The sequence below is a fragment of the Mastigoproctus giganteus genome, chromosome 5 (assembly GCF_048544385.1).
Source record: "Mastigoproctus giganteus isolate SK-2022 chromosome 5, ASM4854438v1, whole genome shotgun sequence".
NCBI lineage: Eukaryota > Metazoa > Arthropoda > Arachnida > Uropygi > Thelyphonidae > Mastigoproctus > Mastigoproctus giganteus.
Window position 1 is genome coordinate 6921063 of NC_143579.1, and position 15530 is coordinate 6936592.

Genomic DNA, 15530 nt, shown 5'->3' on the forward strand with positions numbered 1-15530 from the left:
CAGCATCCACTGAACTAATCTTTTTGTCCATATGGGACCTGATAACATAACTGCCTTGTTTTGATGGTATATAGCATTAGTTAAAATATTTTTTTTTTACTGCTAGGAGCTACGATTTTTCTCTCACCATCACCCTCCATCAGTCTGCCAAGTATATTAGACATCAGTAGGGAATCATAGTGAGGATATATGTGAGAGCCCTTCAGACTCTGAATAAGCTTTAGTCAGAATTTCCACTGACATCACATGGCAGCAAAATTTCAAGCTCCCCCCCCCCACCCAACTGAGTGTTTTCTCAGCTTTAAGTTCTTGTGATATTAGATCATCTTTTTGCTGCAAGTTATCAGCAGAAACTCAAAAAAGTGATTCCTCCTTTTTTCCCTCCTTTTCTGCTAACATTACTAGTCTCACTAACCTTTTACTGTTGTTTGTTCATGTGGCACTGCTCCTGCCTCCAAGTAGTGAGAAACCTCAGAGGTACAGCTAACTTAAACGTTAAAAAGAGCAATAATAGATTTTGCATTGTTTCCTGTACTTGAGTCTACTAACTTGTTATCTCCTGATGTATGCTAAATACACTTTGACCTTTTCTCATACAGAAATGTTTGTAAAATGCTTCTGATTCACAGAAGGTGATCAAGACACTATGATCTGAAGATATTTTGATTTATAAACTTTGAACTGCAGCCTCTGATGTGCTACTGAACTGCCACATTTTGCAGGAATGCATGTCAGATTATTCCTTAATGCTACTCTAAACTCTTAGGGTATTATCTCTAAATGGAACTTATGAGATTTGAAAGACATTTGTTGTTGTTGTTATCATGTATCATCAGCAATTTAGGTCATAGTGTGCCAGTGTATTATGTCTATACAGGTGTATGTTTTCAGGTGGATTTGCATGTTGTGCAGACTGAAAAATCAGTAATAACTCATGCGGGAAACAAACTGTTATCAGTTAACTACACACCTAAATGAAGAGGCTTATTAAACATTCCTCCACTCCCCTGCAGGATTGGTTCAAACCCAGGCCTCCCTGAACTGGTGACAGCAGACGTCATTCAAGAACTGTGAACTCTACATTTTCAGGCAGAATGAATTCTGATTTTAAAAAGATGCTATATTCACAGCTACATCATCCTCATCTTTAACATACAGTTTTACCAAATACTGTAAAAGCAGGCTGTGTAATGTATTTGTTGCATCTATTCATTTTCTAACCCACCAAGGTACTACAAATACCAAAACATCAGCTGCAATGCATCCTGTTTGCAAAGGTAACCACCCAGCCTACTCCAGAGTCAGTGAAAAATGGAAAACTTAAAAAAAGGTATAGAAATACAAAATCTGAATACAATGTCTTGTATCAAGAAACAAGTAAATGAGTCATATTGAATATCCTCAAACATCCCTCTGCCATTATTATGCAGAAACAATAACTAGTTATCATTCAGATCTATGTCTTTCAGACAGCTCTTTTAAATATCAGTTTGGCTTTTACTTCACAGTCAGTAGACAACAAGGTATGCATGCATCAGGCCAGCAATGTACCTTGCAATTACACCATCTGTTTGCTCTTCTATAGCAGTAGCCGACCGGGCTAGCCGAGTGGGTAAAGTACCTGCCCGGCAACCCAAAGGTCACGGGTTCAATTCCCACCTCGGGCTTGGATCAAAGTACTGCAAAAACCTTGGGAGGTGCAATATGGCCACAGAAGCCGATGCGCCAACAACTACCAAATCAATCTATAGCAGTTAAAAGTGAAATTGAATGGCTCTGACCTATCATGACAAAATTAGCCATGAAGACCAATTCTAGGATCGTCCATGTCATCTTTCACATGGCTAAAAGATAACATGGCTGAAAAAAGACAACTAAAATTGATTTAACAAGCAGGCTACCTAGAGAAAGGTCAGAATCATCATCCATAACTAATTCAAGTAACGATATTGTAGTGATTTTCTTTCTTTCCAATTTTGATGACATTCAAGATTTAATTAAATTTGTGTTTATACTTAATTCCACTAAATTTTTTTCTTTAATAAAAAAAAAAAATTTCACATGCTTTTCCAAAAAAAAGGCATGAACACAGTAAATTCTGCTAATAGTGTGCCATCCTGGTGAGCTCAGATTTCATCAGGGTATATCCTTTTCTAGTTCCACACTTTTCTTTTCTTTTGTATATCTTTCAAATCATGTTTACTGTACAAAAAATATAAAAGGATCTCTCACTTATCATTCTGAAAGATCTTAATGGGCATCACCTATTATGGAAATTGACCAGATTGGAGTGATGTAGATGACTGATGGAACCATTACTTTAAGATACAAACTTTTACTTAATACTGATTTTCACACACACTTCATCTCCATCAGACTGACATCAGTAAATGATCATTCCATTTTTTTCTCCTACCCCTATATCAAAGCATAGAATGGACAGTTCTAGATAATTGCTTTAGTGACAATGGAATGAAAGGATCACAAAAATCAATAAAAAAAACATTACTTTATTACTTGGAATCTCTCTCTGTATGTATGTGTGCATATGTGTAAGAAGATATTCAGTCAACTTCATAACACCCTCTTGGTGTGCTTTTTTCCTGTTTGCACACCAAAATATAATTTAAATATTGGTTAGATTTACATCAGTGTAAATTTTAGTATTCCTCAAGCACAGAATTCTCTTTTGTCTATATCACTGATTAGTTTTAAGATAATTGGTGAAATATAGTCATAAAAATTCTTATCTTTGTGTACAAAGTGTGGTGTATGTATTTATTTGTTTGTTTTTGAGGTTTGATTTTAAATGCTTCGTGCTGCACTGTTTGAAGTTGAGGTAGTTGTGAAATAATTATTTTTCCCAATAATAAAATTTCGTTTACTAATGATGATATTTGTTCTTTTTATCTAGTATGATTTCAGAATAAAATTATAAAGTGCACCATTTTTTAACCTGTGAAATCTCACATTTATATTATCAGTATTTGTTTTCTCACTACTTAAGATATTTTATTTTGGTCCATTTATTTTTGCATAATTTCTCTGTATGCTTTTCTCATTATATATGATGGAAAAACCAAGTTTTCCACTATTTACATTTTTTTGTATTAAATAAATAGTGTAGTAAGAAATATCAGCTACCAGGTAAAATTTGTTTGATAAAAATAGCTAGACTTCCTTATACTTATTTAGTACATTGACCTAGTGCATATTTTGGTTAGATGCATGTTTATTTTGCCACTATGAGTATAGTATGTATATTCCTCTTGCAATAAATGTTAGTCATTTTGTTGTACTTAACCATAGGCTTGCATTCCAGTGCAGGCCTGTGGCTAAGAAAAGAAAGTACATAAAGGTCCCAAATATGAGCAATTAGAGGTGATTTTAAAAGAATAGTTTTTGAATGTTAGGGCTTCTAATATTCTTAGGGAGAAAGCTTTACACATTGGCAAATGCCTGGGAATTGCAGATTTTATAACCTCGAATGGTTGGATAGATTGATTGAAAAGTTGACCAAGTTTTGTATGGGAGGGTAGGACAAAATAATGCAGAGCCAGCAGCACACTGGAAGGAAGTAGGAGTAAAAAATCACCTGGATGGCTATAACCCAAAGAACAACTTCAACCTGATTGAAACAGGACTGTTTTATAATACCTTTCCTGGACCAACAGTATACCTGAAAGGTTTTAACTGCCATAACAGGAAATTGAGCAAACAACAATCATGGTGTTGCTAATTGCCAGTGATGCTGATGGAGAAACTTGAGTTATTAGTTGTTGGTAAATCTCAAAACTTGTGCTATTTTAAAAATATTAAGTTTTCTTACTGAATTGTACAGCAAATTTGAAGGCATGGATGACATCAGGTATTTTTGAAGATTGTCTAAATGCCCTAGATTCCAAATTTGGCTAATAAAACAACAAAATGAGTTTGTTCTTGGATCAAACCTTGTTCAAGTGAGTTGCAACTACTGGATTTAGGGATAATTCACTGTTTCAAAGTAAATTCACAGTTATAGTTATTAGTATAATAAGCTATAATAAGCTCTATTTCCGCTTGATTGTAGCAGCGATATTAGTAACGGAAGTTAAGTGTGATTTTTATGCATTGCCTTCTATTTCCCAGGGCATGGAATAAAATAAAAGAATCTACTGTCCAAAATTACTTTATAAAAACTGGATTTCTTTCTGGAAATCTTGAAGAAATCGCTTAGAGACTGATGAGAGTGCAAGCAGTGCTGACTGGAATCAGTTGCAGACTAGAAAAGGAAAACAGTTTTCAAACTTTGTCAGTTTAGATTTCAGCATAGCCAGCTGCCCAATTCAAACAATTGATGAAGTGTTAGAGCAGTACCAGGAAAACTGAAGAAAGAAAATTTATTTCTGCATCATATAAGCATGCATTTTGGGCTATTAAAGCTCTCAGGTGGTATATTTCCATTGTGATGACCAAGGTTTTTATACTGAGATGAAAAAGAAGTGTTCACTATAAACAGAAATTAAAGGTATTGGCAAAAGAAAACATTGGACTTTTTTTTTTTCTTGTAAAGCCTTTTTAAGTGTATTTTTTTCACTGATTCTAATTACATATGTATTTTAGTGTTTTTAATATATTGTATTTTACTTTAAAATCTAAAAACACACAGTAATGTACCATTTTAGTTTGTACCAAATTTATCTTTTATATGTATTTGTATTTTTGTGAATGTGTGAGTTTATGATAAATCATCTCATTCTTCCTTTGCCTGCCATGTACTATACTGTACTGAAATATACTGAAATTAAATTCAGAGGTCAGCTGGATAGTTATGTATGGGAGGATGGAAGTGCTTAGGTTGTCTGTTTCCTTTTCTTTTCTTTTATTATTTTCTTTTATTTATTTTACTTTTTTTTGGCTTGTGCAGCATAAGCCTTAGACTTCCTTGCACCATATGGCCATTACTAATACTGATACACTTTGGCCTGAATTTTTCATGTTTTGTTTTTATTTTTTATATTCATAAAAATTTAATGTCGGGAAAAATGAAAACAATAATGCAAGTATACATCAGTGTGTCTCTAAAATGCAGTGCTGTGTTGTTTAAATACAAAAATGGACATAAACACTCTGATGCAGATAAGGAACATGCCTCTATTGTGCTTTTGTTGCTGCCTTTGAAAATTAGAAGAAAATTTTTTCTTATAGCCTGCTTGGAATGTATCCAAAGTTTATTGCATTGAGTGTATAGTAGAATATATTTTGTTTTATGCTTGATTTTCCAGGAACACATTTAAGTGTAAGGTAGAAACTACCCATATGTTAAACCTGTGGTTTGGCACTTTCATCATTTTTTTTTTTAAATCACCATGTCATCATTAACTGAGTTTTACAAAAGAAACATTTGAAGTCCTTTTCAACATGTTTTTAATTAGAAATGATTATCAATATTTTTTATAAAATCTACAAAAAAAGTACAAAGACCTGTGCATCTGCTTTTAGCTTTAGAAACTCATTATAGTTTGTCGTTATTTAACTTTCTCTATATGCACACTTCAGATTTTAATAAAATCTGCAGGTAAAGAATAAAAGGTTTTCCCATTATTCTTTACCTGCAGATTTTATTTCTTTATATGGAATTAACTAAATCAAAAATAGTAATGACTTTCAGAAAAACATTGCAGTTATTTTGAGATGTATTGAAACATTTTTTTAGGAGAGTTGTTGCATTTTACAGTCATTCCAAGGAAGTCAAGGTCGTGCTTACCTCTTCAATTCAGTGTAAGTATATGATAAAGGATTATTTAAAACTTTCATTTTAGCATAACAAGACAGCAGTAAGTTAAGTAAGAAAGAATAAAAAGCATGTTTGTATATATTTTTTAATTTATTAGGACAATGATATATGTGAATAACTAATTCTAATTACATATTAAAAAACACTGCACTCCACATAAATTATTTGGGCAAAAGTGGTAAGAGTTTGTTGTAAACAGAAAAGTAAAAATTTTACAAAAAAACATTTTAGTAACCCAACCATATCATATGCCATTTTGATGTTTTGAAATTGTTGTAGATATTGTTGTCAAATTTAGAAGTAATAAAGTGGTTGTAAGAACTAGTTAGAAGAAACACTGCCCTATTTTTATTTTAAAGTAATTGTTTGATTAGAATTAGGTGAAAAAATGCTAGTTATGATAAACACTGAACTATCTATTTAAATTAATTTTCTTGTTTCAATAAACTGTCACTTTCACCCAAAAAAAATTCTTATGTATAGACTCAAAAACACTGAAGTGCAATATTTTTTAATCTGTACATAAGAATAATTTTTAAAGTGTAATAAAATTTATGGTGGTAAATTTAACATGCCTGACAATGTACAGTGAATTAAAATCTTTTTTGTAATGAAACAACACCGCAAGCTGTTGTTTGTTATTCGTATAAACTGGCGGTTCTCATCAGTTACATCGCAGAGGATGTTTTGTGGGAACTGTGATCCACTATAATTAATTAAAAATACAAAAATTAGAGTTTGTGATGAATGTGGGAACTGAGTTTGCTATTATCACTAAGGATGTGAAAGTGGTGATGGCAGATTTTTATTTTGCTGAAAAATAAGTAACCAAAATAAAGTTGTGTTAGCAGAAGGTATGAATTTAGCTTATGAGTTGATGTTTGTCTTACTTTATCATTTGTCTTAATTGCTTAGGCTTTACTCAGGTATTTCCAGTTTGTATACATATATATCCTAATGTGTCTTGATGTAACCAAATGGTGAATGGGGAAAATAAAAAAAAATAAAAAAATGTTCTTGTTTATACTCTGGCGTGGCGCCTCCGTAGCCAGATGGGAAGGAGCAGCAGTGCATAGCACACGCTTCTTGATTAGACTGGGGTTTGAGCCCATCACCACCAAATACGGAAGATGCAGAAAGGTCAGGGAATGACCACTGCATATCCCTGAGCAATATGGCCTTAGTTGCTAATGCTCCAAATAACAAACAAACAAATACTCTGGCGCAACCACCAGGTCAGAGGAGTTTACAAGAGATTATTAATCATATTTAGCAGTTATGGGCTTGAACCGTGGTCCACTCAAAGAGCATGTGCTACTGCACTCTCGCTCTTGACCACTCAGCTACATCATACAACCTCAGTGGAATTTACCAAGGTTCTGATCTCTGGTCACTTAATAAATAACTTATTCTTTCATGCTTTGAATATTTATTGTTTATTCTGGAATAGCTACTTTCAGTAAATAGTGCATCAGAAGAAGCACTGTTCAAAAGTGTTTAATGTACAAATACTGTACAGAATCTTATTTTAGCCATAGAAATACATTGAATCATTAAAATATTACTCTTTAAAGAGTACATGACAAATAGAGTAGCATCTTTATAGAGTACATGACAAATAGAGTAGCATCTTTATAGAGTACATGACAAATAGAGTAGCATTCCCATTTGAGGCTTGCCTTGGAGACAAGATTTCTATACATTAAATGCAGAAAGTTCTCAAATGGGGATTATAAAAATCAAACAGAAAATGACACTATGTTAATAATTATAAGTATCTGCTTTAATCTAATAAAAAGTGGAACAGCATAATATATTTTATTTGAACTGCTGGGTGTATTTTGTTTTGAACTACATAATTATTTTATTGTCATTTTTAATTAAAACTACAGTATTTTCTTATGTATAAGGAATTTCTTATGTACCTGAGGGGACCTTATTGAAAGTAAGGCATTAAAAATTAAGGTGGCCTTATTTTTTTCCCTTAGATAATACATAAGGGGACAAACAAAATGGGAAAGGATGATTGGATAAATTTGCAGATTTTGTCTTTAGCCAGAGAGTAGTTAAATTTGAAGGACAAATTTATGGAACAAACCTCATCTCGTATTGTGGAAGTGGATAGTTTGAATAAATTTAAGGGCGCCTCCATAGCCAGATGGGCAGGAGTGGCAGTGCGCAGCACACACTTCTTGATTAGGCCGGGGTTCGAGCCCGTGACCACCAAATACGGAGGATGCGGAAAGGTCAGGGAATGACCGCCGCATATCCCCGGAGCAATATGGCATTAGTTGCTAATGCTCCTAAAACCCAAATAATAATAACAACAACAATAAATTTAAGGAAGCATTAGACAAATTAATAGAGGGGATGGACAGATGAGGTGTTTTTTTTTTTTTTTTGGCTGATGCTATATAGGAGGGGGTATCAAAAAAGTTCATACCTTGACCTAGATAAAACATCAGTAGGAAGATGCCGTTTTTAATATGTTGTCTACATATTCGATAACTGACATGTAAAATTTCATTCCCATATACACCAGAGGTGGCGCCCGGAATCTGAAGAAGGACGCTATGGTTGACAAAGTGGAGTATCGAGCAGTGAATCAAGTTCCTGAATTTGCAGGGCAAGAAAGCTCAGGAAATTGACTCTGTAAAAGAGTGGAAATGGGAGTTCCAGTGCAATCTTTGACGGTTCCAGTACAAGTGTCTTTGACAAACCAAGAGAAAGGAAGGCCATCCACAGACAGTGAGACAGTTGTAAAGGTTGAGCAGCTGGTGCTGAGTGACAGACATATGACAATTCATTTCATCGCAAATGCAGTGGGAATTAGTAATGGGTCCACAGCATTTTACATGACCATCTGCACATGTCTAAGGTCTCCGCATGATGGGGTCCAAGATTGTTGATGCCTTTGCAGAAGCAATGTTAAATGCAATGTTCTCGCCAACTGTTGGATTTGTGTAATGCAGATGTTGAGAACTTTTTTGATTGGTTGGTGACAAATGACAAATGCTTCATTGTACAAATGTACAATGAAGAAACAATTGCATGGATATCCCTTTGATTTGTCTCAGGAAGTTATCAATGAAGTGGAATTGTAGTTTTAGGCAAAAAGTATAGACTTCTATGATCAAGGCAGTAACAACTGATCCATAGATGGGAGAAATGTGTTTTTATGCATGGAGAGTACGTAAAAAAGGATTAAACTTCCTGTGAAGTTTTACCTTTCTAGGGCTATTATTTCTAGGTAAGGGTATGAATTTTTTGATAAACCCTCGTAAGCTTGCTGATATAAGATTTACCACTATTAATACCACTATTTTTAAAATAATTCAGGAGAGATAAATTTGAAGACTAATGAAGACATTCCTCTCTAGTTGATTGAGTTGAACCAGGCATCCATCATCAAGTTTTAATGAACATGCATATCTGAAAATGTGTTTATTAAAAACACATATCTTCAGACATAAACTGCTTCTTCTCCATTTGTAAGATTTGGTGTTTCCTCATACATTTTTTCTTCACTTCCTGTGTCGTTTTTTCCCCCTCCTTTTATTGCAGCATTTTATATTCCTTCCATGCTCAGTCTTTCTAATATTGAATTGCCATCATCACACTTCACAGAATCTGTGCATTGAATGTTTGAACTGGAAGTAACTTTCTTCCAGACTTCCTCTCTGACTCCATGTTTATCTTTGCTTCCACATGCACTTAAGTAGTAGTAGTAATGAATCCCATTTTTGTGAAGCAGTTAGTGAAGGTTCTGTGCTGAAGCTGAATGTCTGGCAAATTTTGAACATTTTTAGGACATTGAGGGTCAGCCCAGTTTTTCTTTCAGAGGAAGCAGTTGTCTTCTGAATGAATCATGCCAAGATAAAAGGGACTGTCTTTTGCTAGTACATTACATTGAAGATGATCACTTTGATAATCCTGAAAAATGTCTGTCAATTTGCTGATTACTATGCCTGCTGTGGGGACTTTTGAGCAAATGGCCAGTAGCGTCGCTACCCTTTTTCGGGCCCAGAGGCAAAGAACATGTTCGGGGCCCCTACTTAATTAATGAAAATTGCAAAAAGAGGAGACAGCCAAAGACGCCAGGCCCCTAAAGGGCCTGTGCCCGGAGGCAGTTGCCTTGTATGCCTACATGGTAGCTACACCACTGCAAACGGCAATGCATATACAAGTATGTTGGGTCAAAATTAATCCAGGATGTGAATTTTATGAAGGAACTATAGTTTTGTTTGCTAAATGTGGGCAGAACACTAGAATGAAAAAACAAATGATCACAAAAATAGTTATTGATAATATTCTTATCAAATGACTTTGTAAAATCTTCTGATCTCTGGTCATGTATAAACAGAACTTATTATTTTAGACATGGTCTGAGACCACATCTAAAATAATAGCCCATTCAAGGCCACCTCTAATCCTTGAATGGGTTGAGCATGCTGAATTCTGATGGGATCCTTACACTTGTTCAGATTATGAACCAAAGGGGGCATAAATTCAAGTTAAGAAAAGACAGATGTAGAATAGATGTGCAGAAATTTGCCTTTAGCCAGCGGGTGGTTAATTGCTGGAACAAACTTCCATCTGTCTTTGTGGAAGTTGATAGGTTGAATAAATTTAAGGAGGAACTGGACAGGCATTTGGAAGGAATGGTGTGTTTTTTTTTTGGCTGATGCTGCATAAGCTCATACATATGCTTTCTTGCATCACATGCCACTACTACTACCACCATAGTCCAGGGCCCTGGGGTCCTGTGCGAAAATAAATCAGGTATTTTTATAATAGTGGTTTTATACTTTTTTTCAAATTTTACAGCTCTTGGAGTGCCGATAATGTGGGTAATTTGATATTAAGACTGCATTAGGTTCATTGATAGAAATGCAGAAAAGACATGGATGATATTATTATTTAGACCATTTGAGTGAGGGACCCTGTTCAACAGAACCAGTTGTGTATGCTCATGGCTGGCCCTTCCATAGTCACCTGATGCAACTACCATCAGGATTAAAGGGAAAGCATTAGCATTAGTAGAGACATATGATGCAAGAAAGCAAGCTTATGCAGCATCAGCCAAAAAAAAAAAAAAAAACACTCCCATTTCACCCCTCCGTTCGTTCCAAGTACCTGTTCACCTCAGCCTTAAATTTATTTTGGCTATCAATCAACTTCCACAACAAAGGATGGAAGTCTGTTCCACCAACCAACCACCCGCTGGCTAAAGGCAAACTTCGGCACATCTATCCTACACCTGTCTTTCCTCAATTTGAATTTATGCCCTCTCAAATGATTATTCTTAGCAATAGGAAGAATTCCATCAGCATTGAGCATACTCAAACCATTCAAGGCTTTATACACCTTAATCAGATCACCTCGCAGGTGCCTAGTCTCCAGACACTGTAATTTGCAAAACTTAAGCCTTTCTTCGTAAGAGCAACCCTTTGTTCCATTCACTAATCTTGTTGCTCTTCTCTGTACTCATTCCAACAGCTCTACATCCTTCTTAAAATGAAGCCTCCAGACCTGTATACAGTACTCAAGGTGTGGCCTGATCATTGCCTTATATAAGGGGATAATCATCTCCTTATCCCTGCTAGAAAAATTTGTGTATATCATTGACAAGACACTGAGCTACTCTTGCAGACCGTCTGTACTGCTCAGAAGACTTCATATCTGCCTGCACAATTACCCCCAGATCCTTTTCGTTCTCTACCACTGTCAGTGTAGTACCACAGAGTTGATACGTCACTCTGGGGTTGCTACTTCCCATATGTAGTACTTTACATTTTTCAATGTTAAACTTCATTTGCCACCCCTCAGCCCATCTGCTCAACTTTTATAGATCCTGTTACAGCAGCGTACTGTCATTAGTGTCCTTAACAACCCTGCCAATCTTTGTATCGTCTGCAATCTTGGACATTAAGCTTGATATACCATCGTCAATATCATTTATAAATACAGAAAACAACAATGGACCCATACTAAACCCTGAGGGACTCCACTAATAACATTAGTCCACGATGAGCAGTGTCCATTGATTACCAGTCTCTGTCTTCTCCCACTCAACCATCCCTTTATCCATAGCAGCAATTTGCCTACAATGCCACACTGCTCCAATTTGTGCAGCAGTCTTCCATGTGCAACAGTATCAAAAGCTTTTCTAAGATCCAAATATAATATATCGAAGTTATTCCCTGCATCCAATTCCTTTGTGACCACATCATAGTATCCAATCAAATTGGTCAGGCAAGACTTTCCCTTAGCAAAACCATGCTGTGTCCTAGCTATAACTAAAGTCTTGTCTAGATGATCCTGCAATGCTTCTTTAACCAGTGCCTCCATTAATTTTCCTGGAAGAGAAGTTAAACTAACAGGTCTATAATTACTTGTGTTGCCGTTTGATCCTCCTCCTCCTCCTTTGTGAATTGGGGTCACATTTGCACATCTCCAGTCCATGGGTACTTCCCCTGAGTCCAAAGAAGCTCTCATAATTATGGCTAAGGGTTTGCTTACTTCCTTTGCTGCCTCCTTTAATATAACTGGATAGATCCCATCCACCCCAGGTGCCTTTTTTATGTTTATCTTCAACAATTTCTCCTCTACTTTGCTCTCAGTTATTACAAAATCATCCGGCTCACTGCCAGAGTTTATCTCACCTCTGGCATTCCCCTCCCTGAATAACTCCTCATGGGTGAATGTAGATGCAAAATACTCATTTAGTTTGTTAGCCACCTGAGCAGGATCATCAACAGTTGAACCATCAATATCCAGTGGACCAATCTGATTCATCCCTTTCCTTCTAGAGTTTACATAGGTAAAGAACTTTTTGTTGTTTTTCTTTGCATCCTTTGCCAAGGATTTCTCATAATCTGCCTTTGCCTGCCTAATCTCCTTTGTAACTTGGTTACAAACCAGCTTATATCTATCATAGGCTTCCATGTTACCCATTTATTTATATGTATCTCATGCATTTTTCTTCTCTGCCACGTCTCATTAGTTCATCTGACAACCATTTAGATCTAAACCTTGAACAATATTTCTTAGTTGGTATGTAAAGCCTAGTAGCTTCCAAGATAAATTGTTTGAATGCTTCCCATTTTGAATTTGCTGTTGGTAACATCATCAGTTGGTCCCACTGTATAGAATTTAAATACTGTTTCAGACTACCGTAGTCACCTTTACGAAACCAAAAACCTTTCCTTTTACCCCTGATGGTAGTTATCTCTTTGAGTAAATCTCACTTCAGCACACTGTGATCACTGCCACCTAGTGGTTCCTTTATCTGCAGATTCGTAATGCTTGAAGAATCACTACTAATAATCAGATCAAGAGTATTATTTCCTCTAGTTGTTTCCCAAACATACTGCTGTAGAAAACAATCATCCAATAAATCCACAAAAGCCTTGCTAGTGTTGAGTGACCAACCCACAAATTCCAGTCAATATCTGGGAAGTTAAAATCCCCCATTATAAGACTCTGATTTACTGGCCTACTCTATTTTTCTGTACAGTTCGTTATTATACTCATCAGAGTCATTAGGCCTATAACACTCCTACTCTCAATTTTGATCTCCCAATGCTTATGTCACACCAAACTGACTCGACACTGCACTGTCCAGCGATGTCGACTGGCTTCACTTCCTTGTATTTTATGTGTTTCTTAACTAATAGTATAACCACTCCTCCCTTCCTATCTTATCTATCCATCCTGTACACATTGTACTCCCCAAATTCCAGTTCTGCATTCCTTGTATCTGTGTGACACCATGTCTCTGATATCCCAACAATATCTGCCTTTGATGTTCTGAGCAATACCTCAAATTCATCAAATTTATTTACCAAACTCCTAGCATTTGTGTACATGGAAGTATACATGCACTTGTTCCTATTCTTAGCTACCCTAACACAACCCATGTGTTTACTTGTACTGCAATGACTCCCTGCAGTCTCTTAAATACCATGCTTCTTGTTTTACAGGCTGCTGCTCATTCCAATAAAAGCAGTGCAAGAATCACTTTCACCTCTGCCAGTGGCTATTGTTAATCTATTAGTCCTTGTCCCCCGAAGCTAGCAGTTTTCTGACCCACCTAACACTGTCTCAATAGCATCAGCAAATATTCTTGCACCCTTTCTATTTAAGTGTATCCCATCCCTGTAGAAGCATTCTCTCCTGTTAACAAGTACAGACGAGGCTGAAAAAAATTCTACCCCTTGAGCCTTGCATAATCTTTCCAGGGCTGAATTGATCGACAAGGCTCTCATCATATACTCCCTCCTATCGTGTCTGGGCAGAATTGCAGACACTTTCAAATTCAAGGTTTTTACTTTCACAAAGATGACTTTGTGAAAGCAATTCTATACATTGCGATCAACTGTTGATGTTACCAACAGCAAATTCTAAATGGGAAGCACACAAGGAATTAATTGTAGAAGCTATGGGACTTTTCATACCAACTTAGAAATACTATTCAAGGTTTAAGCCTAAATGGATGTTAGATGAACTACTGAGACTCATAGCAGAGAAGAAAAATGCATGGGATGCATATAAATTATCAGGCGACACAGAGGCCCATGGTAGTTATAAGCTAGTCTGTAATCAAGTGACGAAGGAGGTTAGGCAAGCGAAGGTAGATTACGAAAAATTTTGGCAAAGAATGCTAAGAAAAACAGCAAAGCCTTCTTTACTTATGTAATTTCTGGAAGGAAAAGGATGAATCAGATTGGTCCACTTGGACATACTAATTATTTTTGTATGAATTTAGCACCAGAAAAGTTGAATACAAAATGCAGGGAGGTTTTAGATTAAGAAACCTTAAATGGGGATTATACTGCATTTTAAAATTTCATTTCATTTTAAGAGATGAAATGAATCTTAAAATGAAGATATAAATTTTTATAGGGATATATGCATAACAATTGCAGGACTTGTCACATTTTAAAAATAAGAATTAGAATGAACTCAAAAGCCATAACATAGTCATGACAAATTGCAGTCGAACCCTGGAGAAGGTGTACTAGGTAATAAATAACATGTAATTAAGTAACAGGTAATAAATGACATATAAGTAAATAACATGGAATTAAGTCAAAAGTTAAATAAAAATATTCTTTTTGTGTATTGAAGTCTGATATAATTTTTTACAAAATCTTCAATAATTGAAATAGACTTGTAATCAGATATTCTACAACAATCTTTAATATTTAGTATAGCATTTTCTTGTGTGAATTTTGTGACTTTTTAAAAAAAAATTTTTGGAACAAACTTCCATCCATCTTGTTTTGTTGGAGGTGGGCAATTTGAATAAATTCAAGAACTAGACAAATTATTATAGAGGGTAGACAAGTGCTGTGGGAGTGTTTCCCCCCCCCCCCTCTAGCTGATGCTCTAAAGCAGTGTTTCCCAACGTGGGTCCCACGCCCCACATGGGGGAAATTTGATTGTTCAGGGGGGCAATTCAAAAATTGCTCGTCTAGAGTTTAAAACAACCGCCTACTATGACTTAACTTGTACAAAAGAAGAATTGTTGGTAAAGTCTCTGTTTATTGCTCATACTGCAACTATCAATCGTACTCTTGAGGCTAGTTATGAAATTTCTTTACTCATTGCTAAATCTGGGAAAAATCATACTATAGGAGAGAATTTAATCAAACCATCAATATCAGCATTTCTTAAAACAGTTCTTGAAAAAGATGACAAAGACGTGAAAGCTATGCCACTCAATAACAATACTGTTAGCGAAAGAATA

General features: G+C 35.6%; 1 protein-coding gene across 2 annotated transcripts in view; it reads left to right on the forward strand.

Moving 5' to 3' along the window:
* Positions 1-15530, forward strand: part of Ypel (Yippee-like) — a 170193-nt gene that overhangs the window by 130659 nt on the left and 24004 nt on the right. For both annotated transcript variants that reach the window (XM_090373895.1, XM_090373896.1), the window contains one exon: positions 5717-5760. In XM_090373895.1, coding sequence (XP_090230021.1) covers positions 5717-5760 — 44 coding nt within the window. The remainder of the gene's footprint in view (positions 1-5716; positions 5761-15530) is intronic.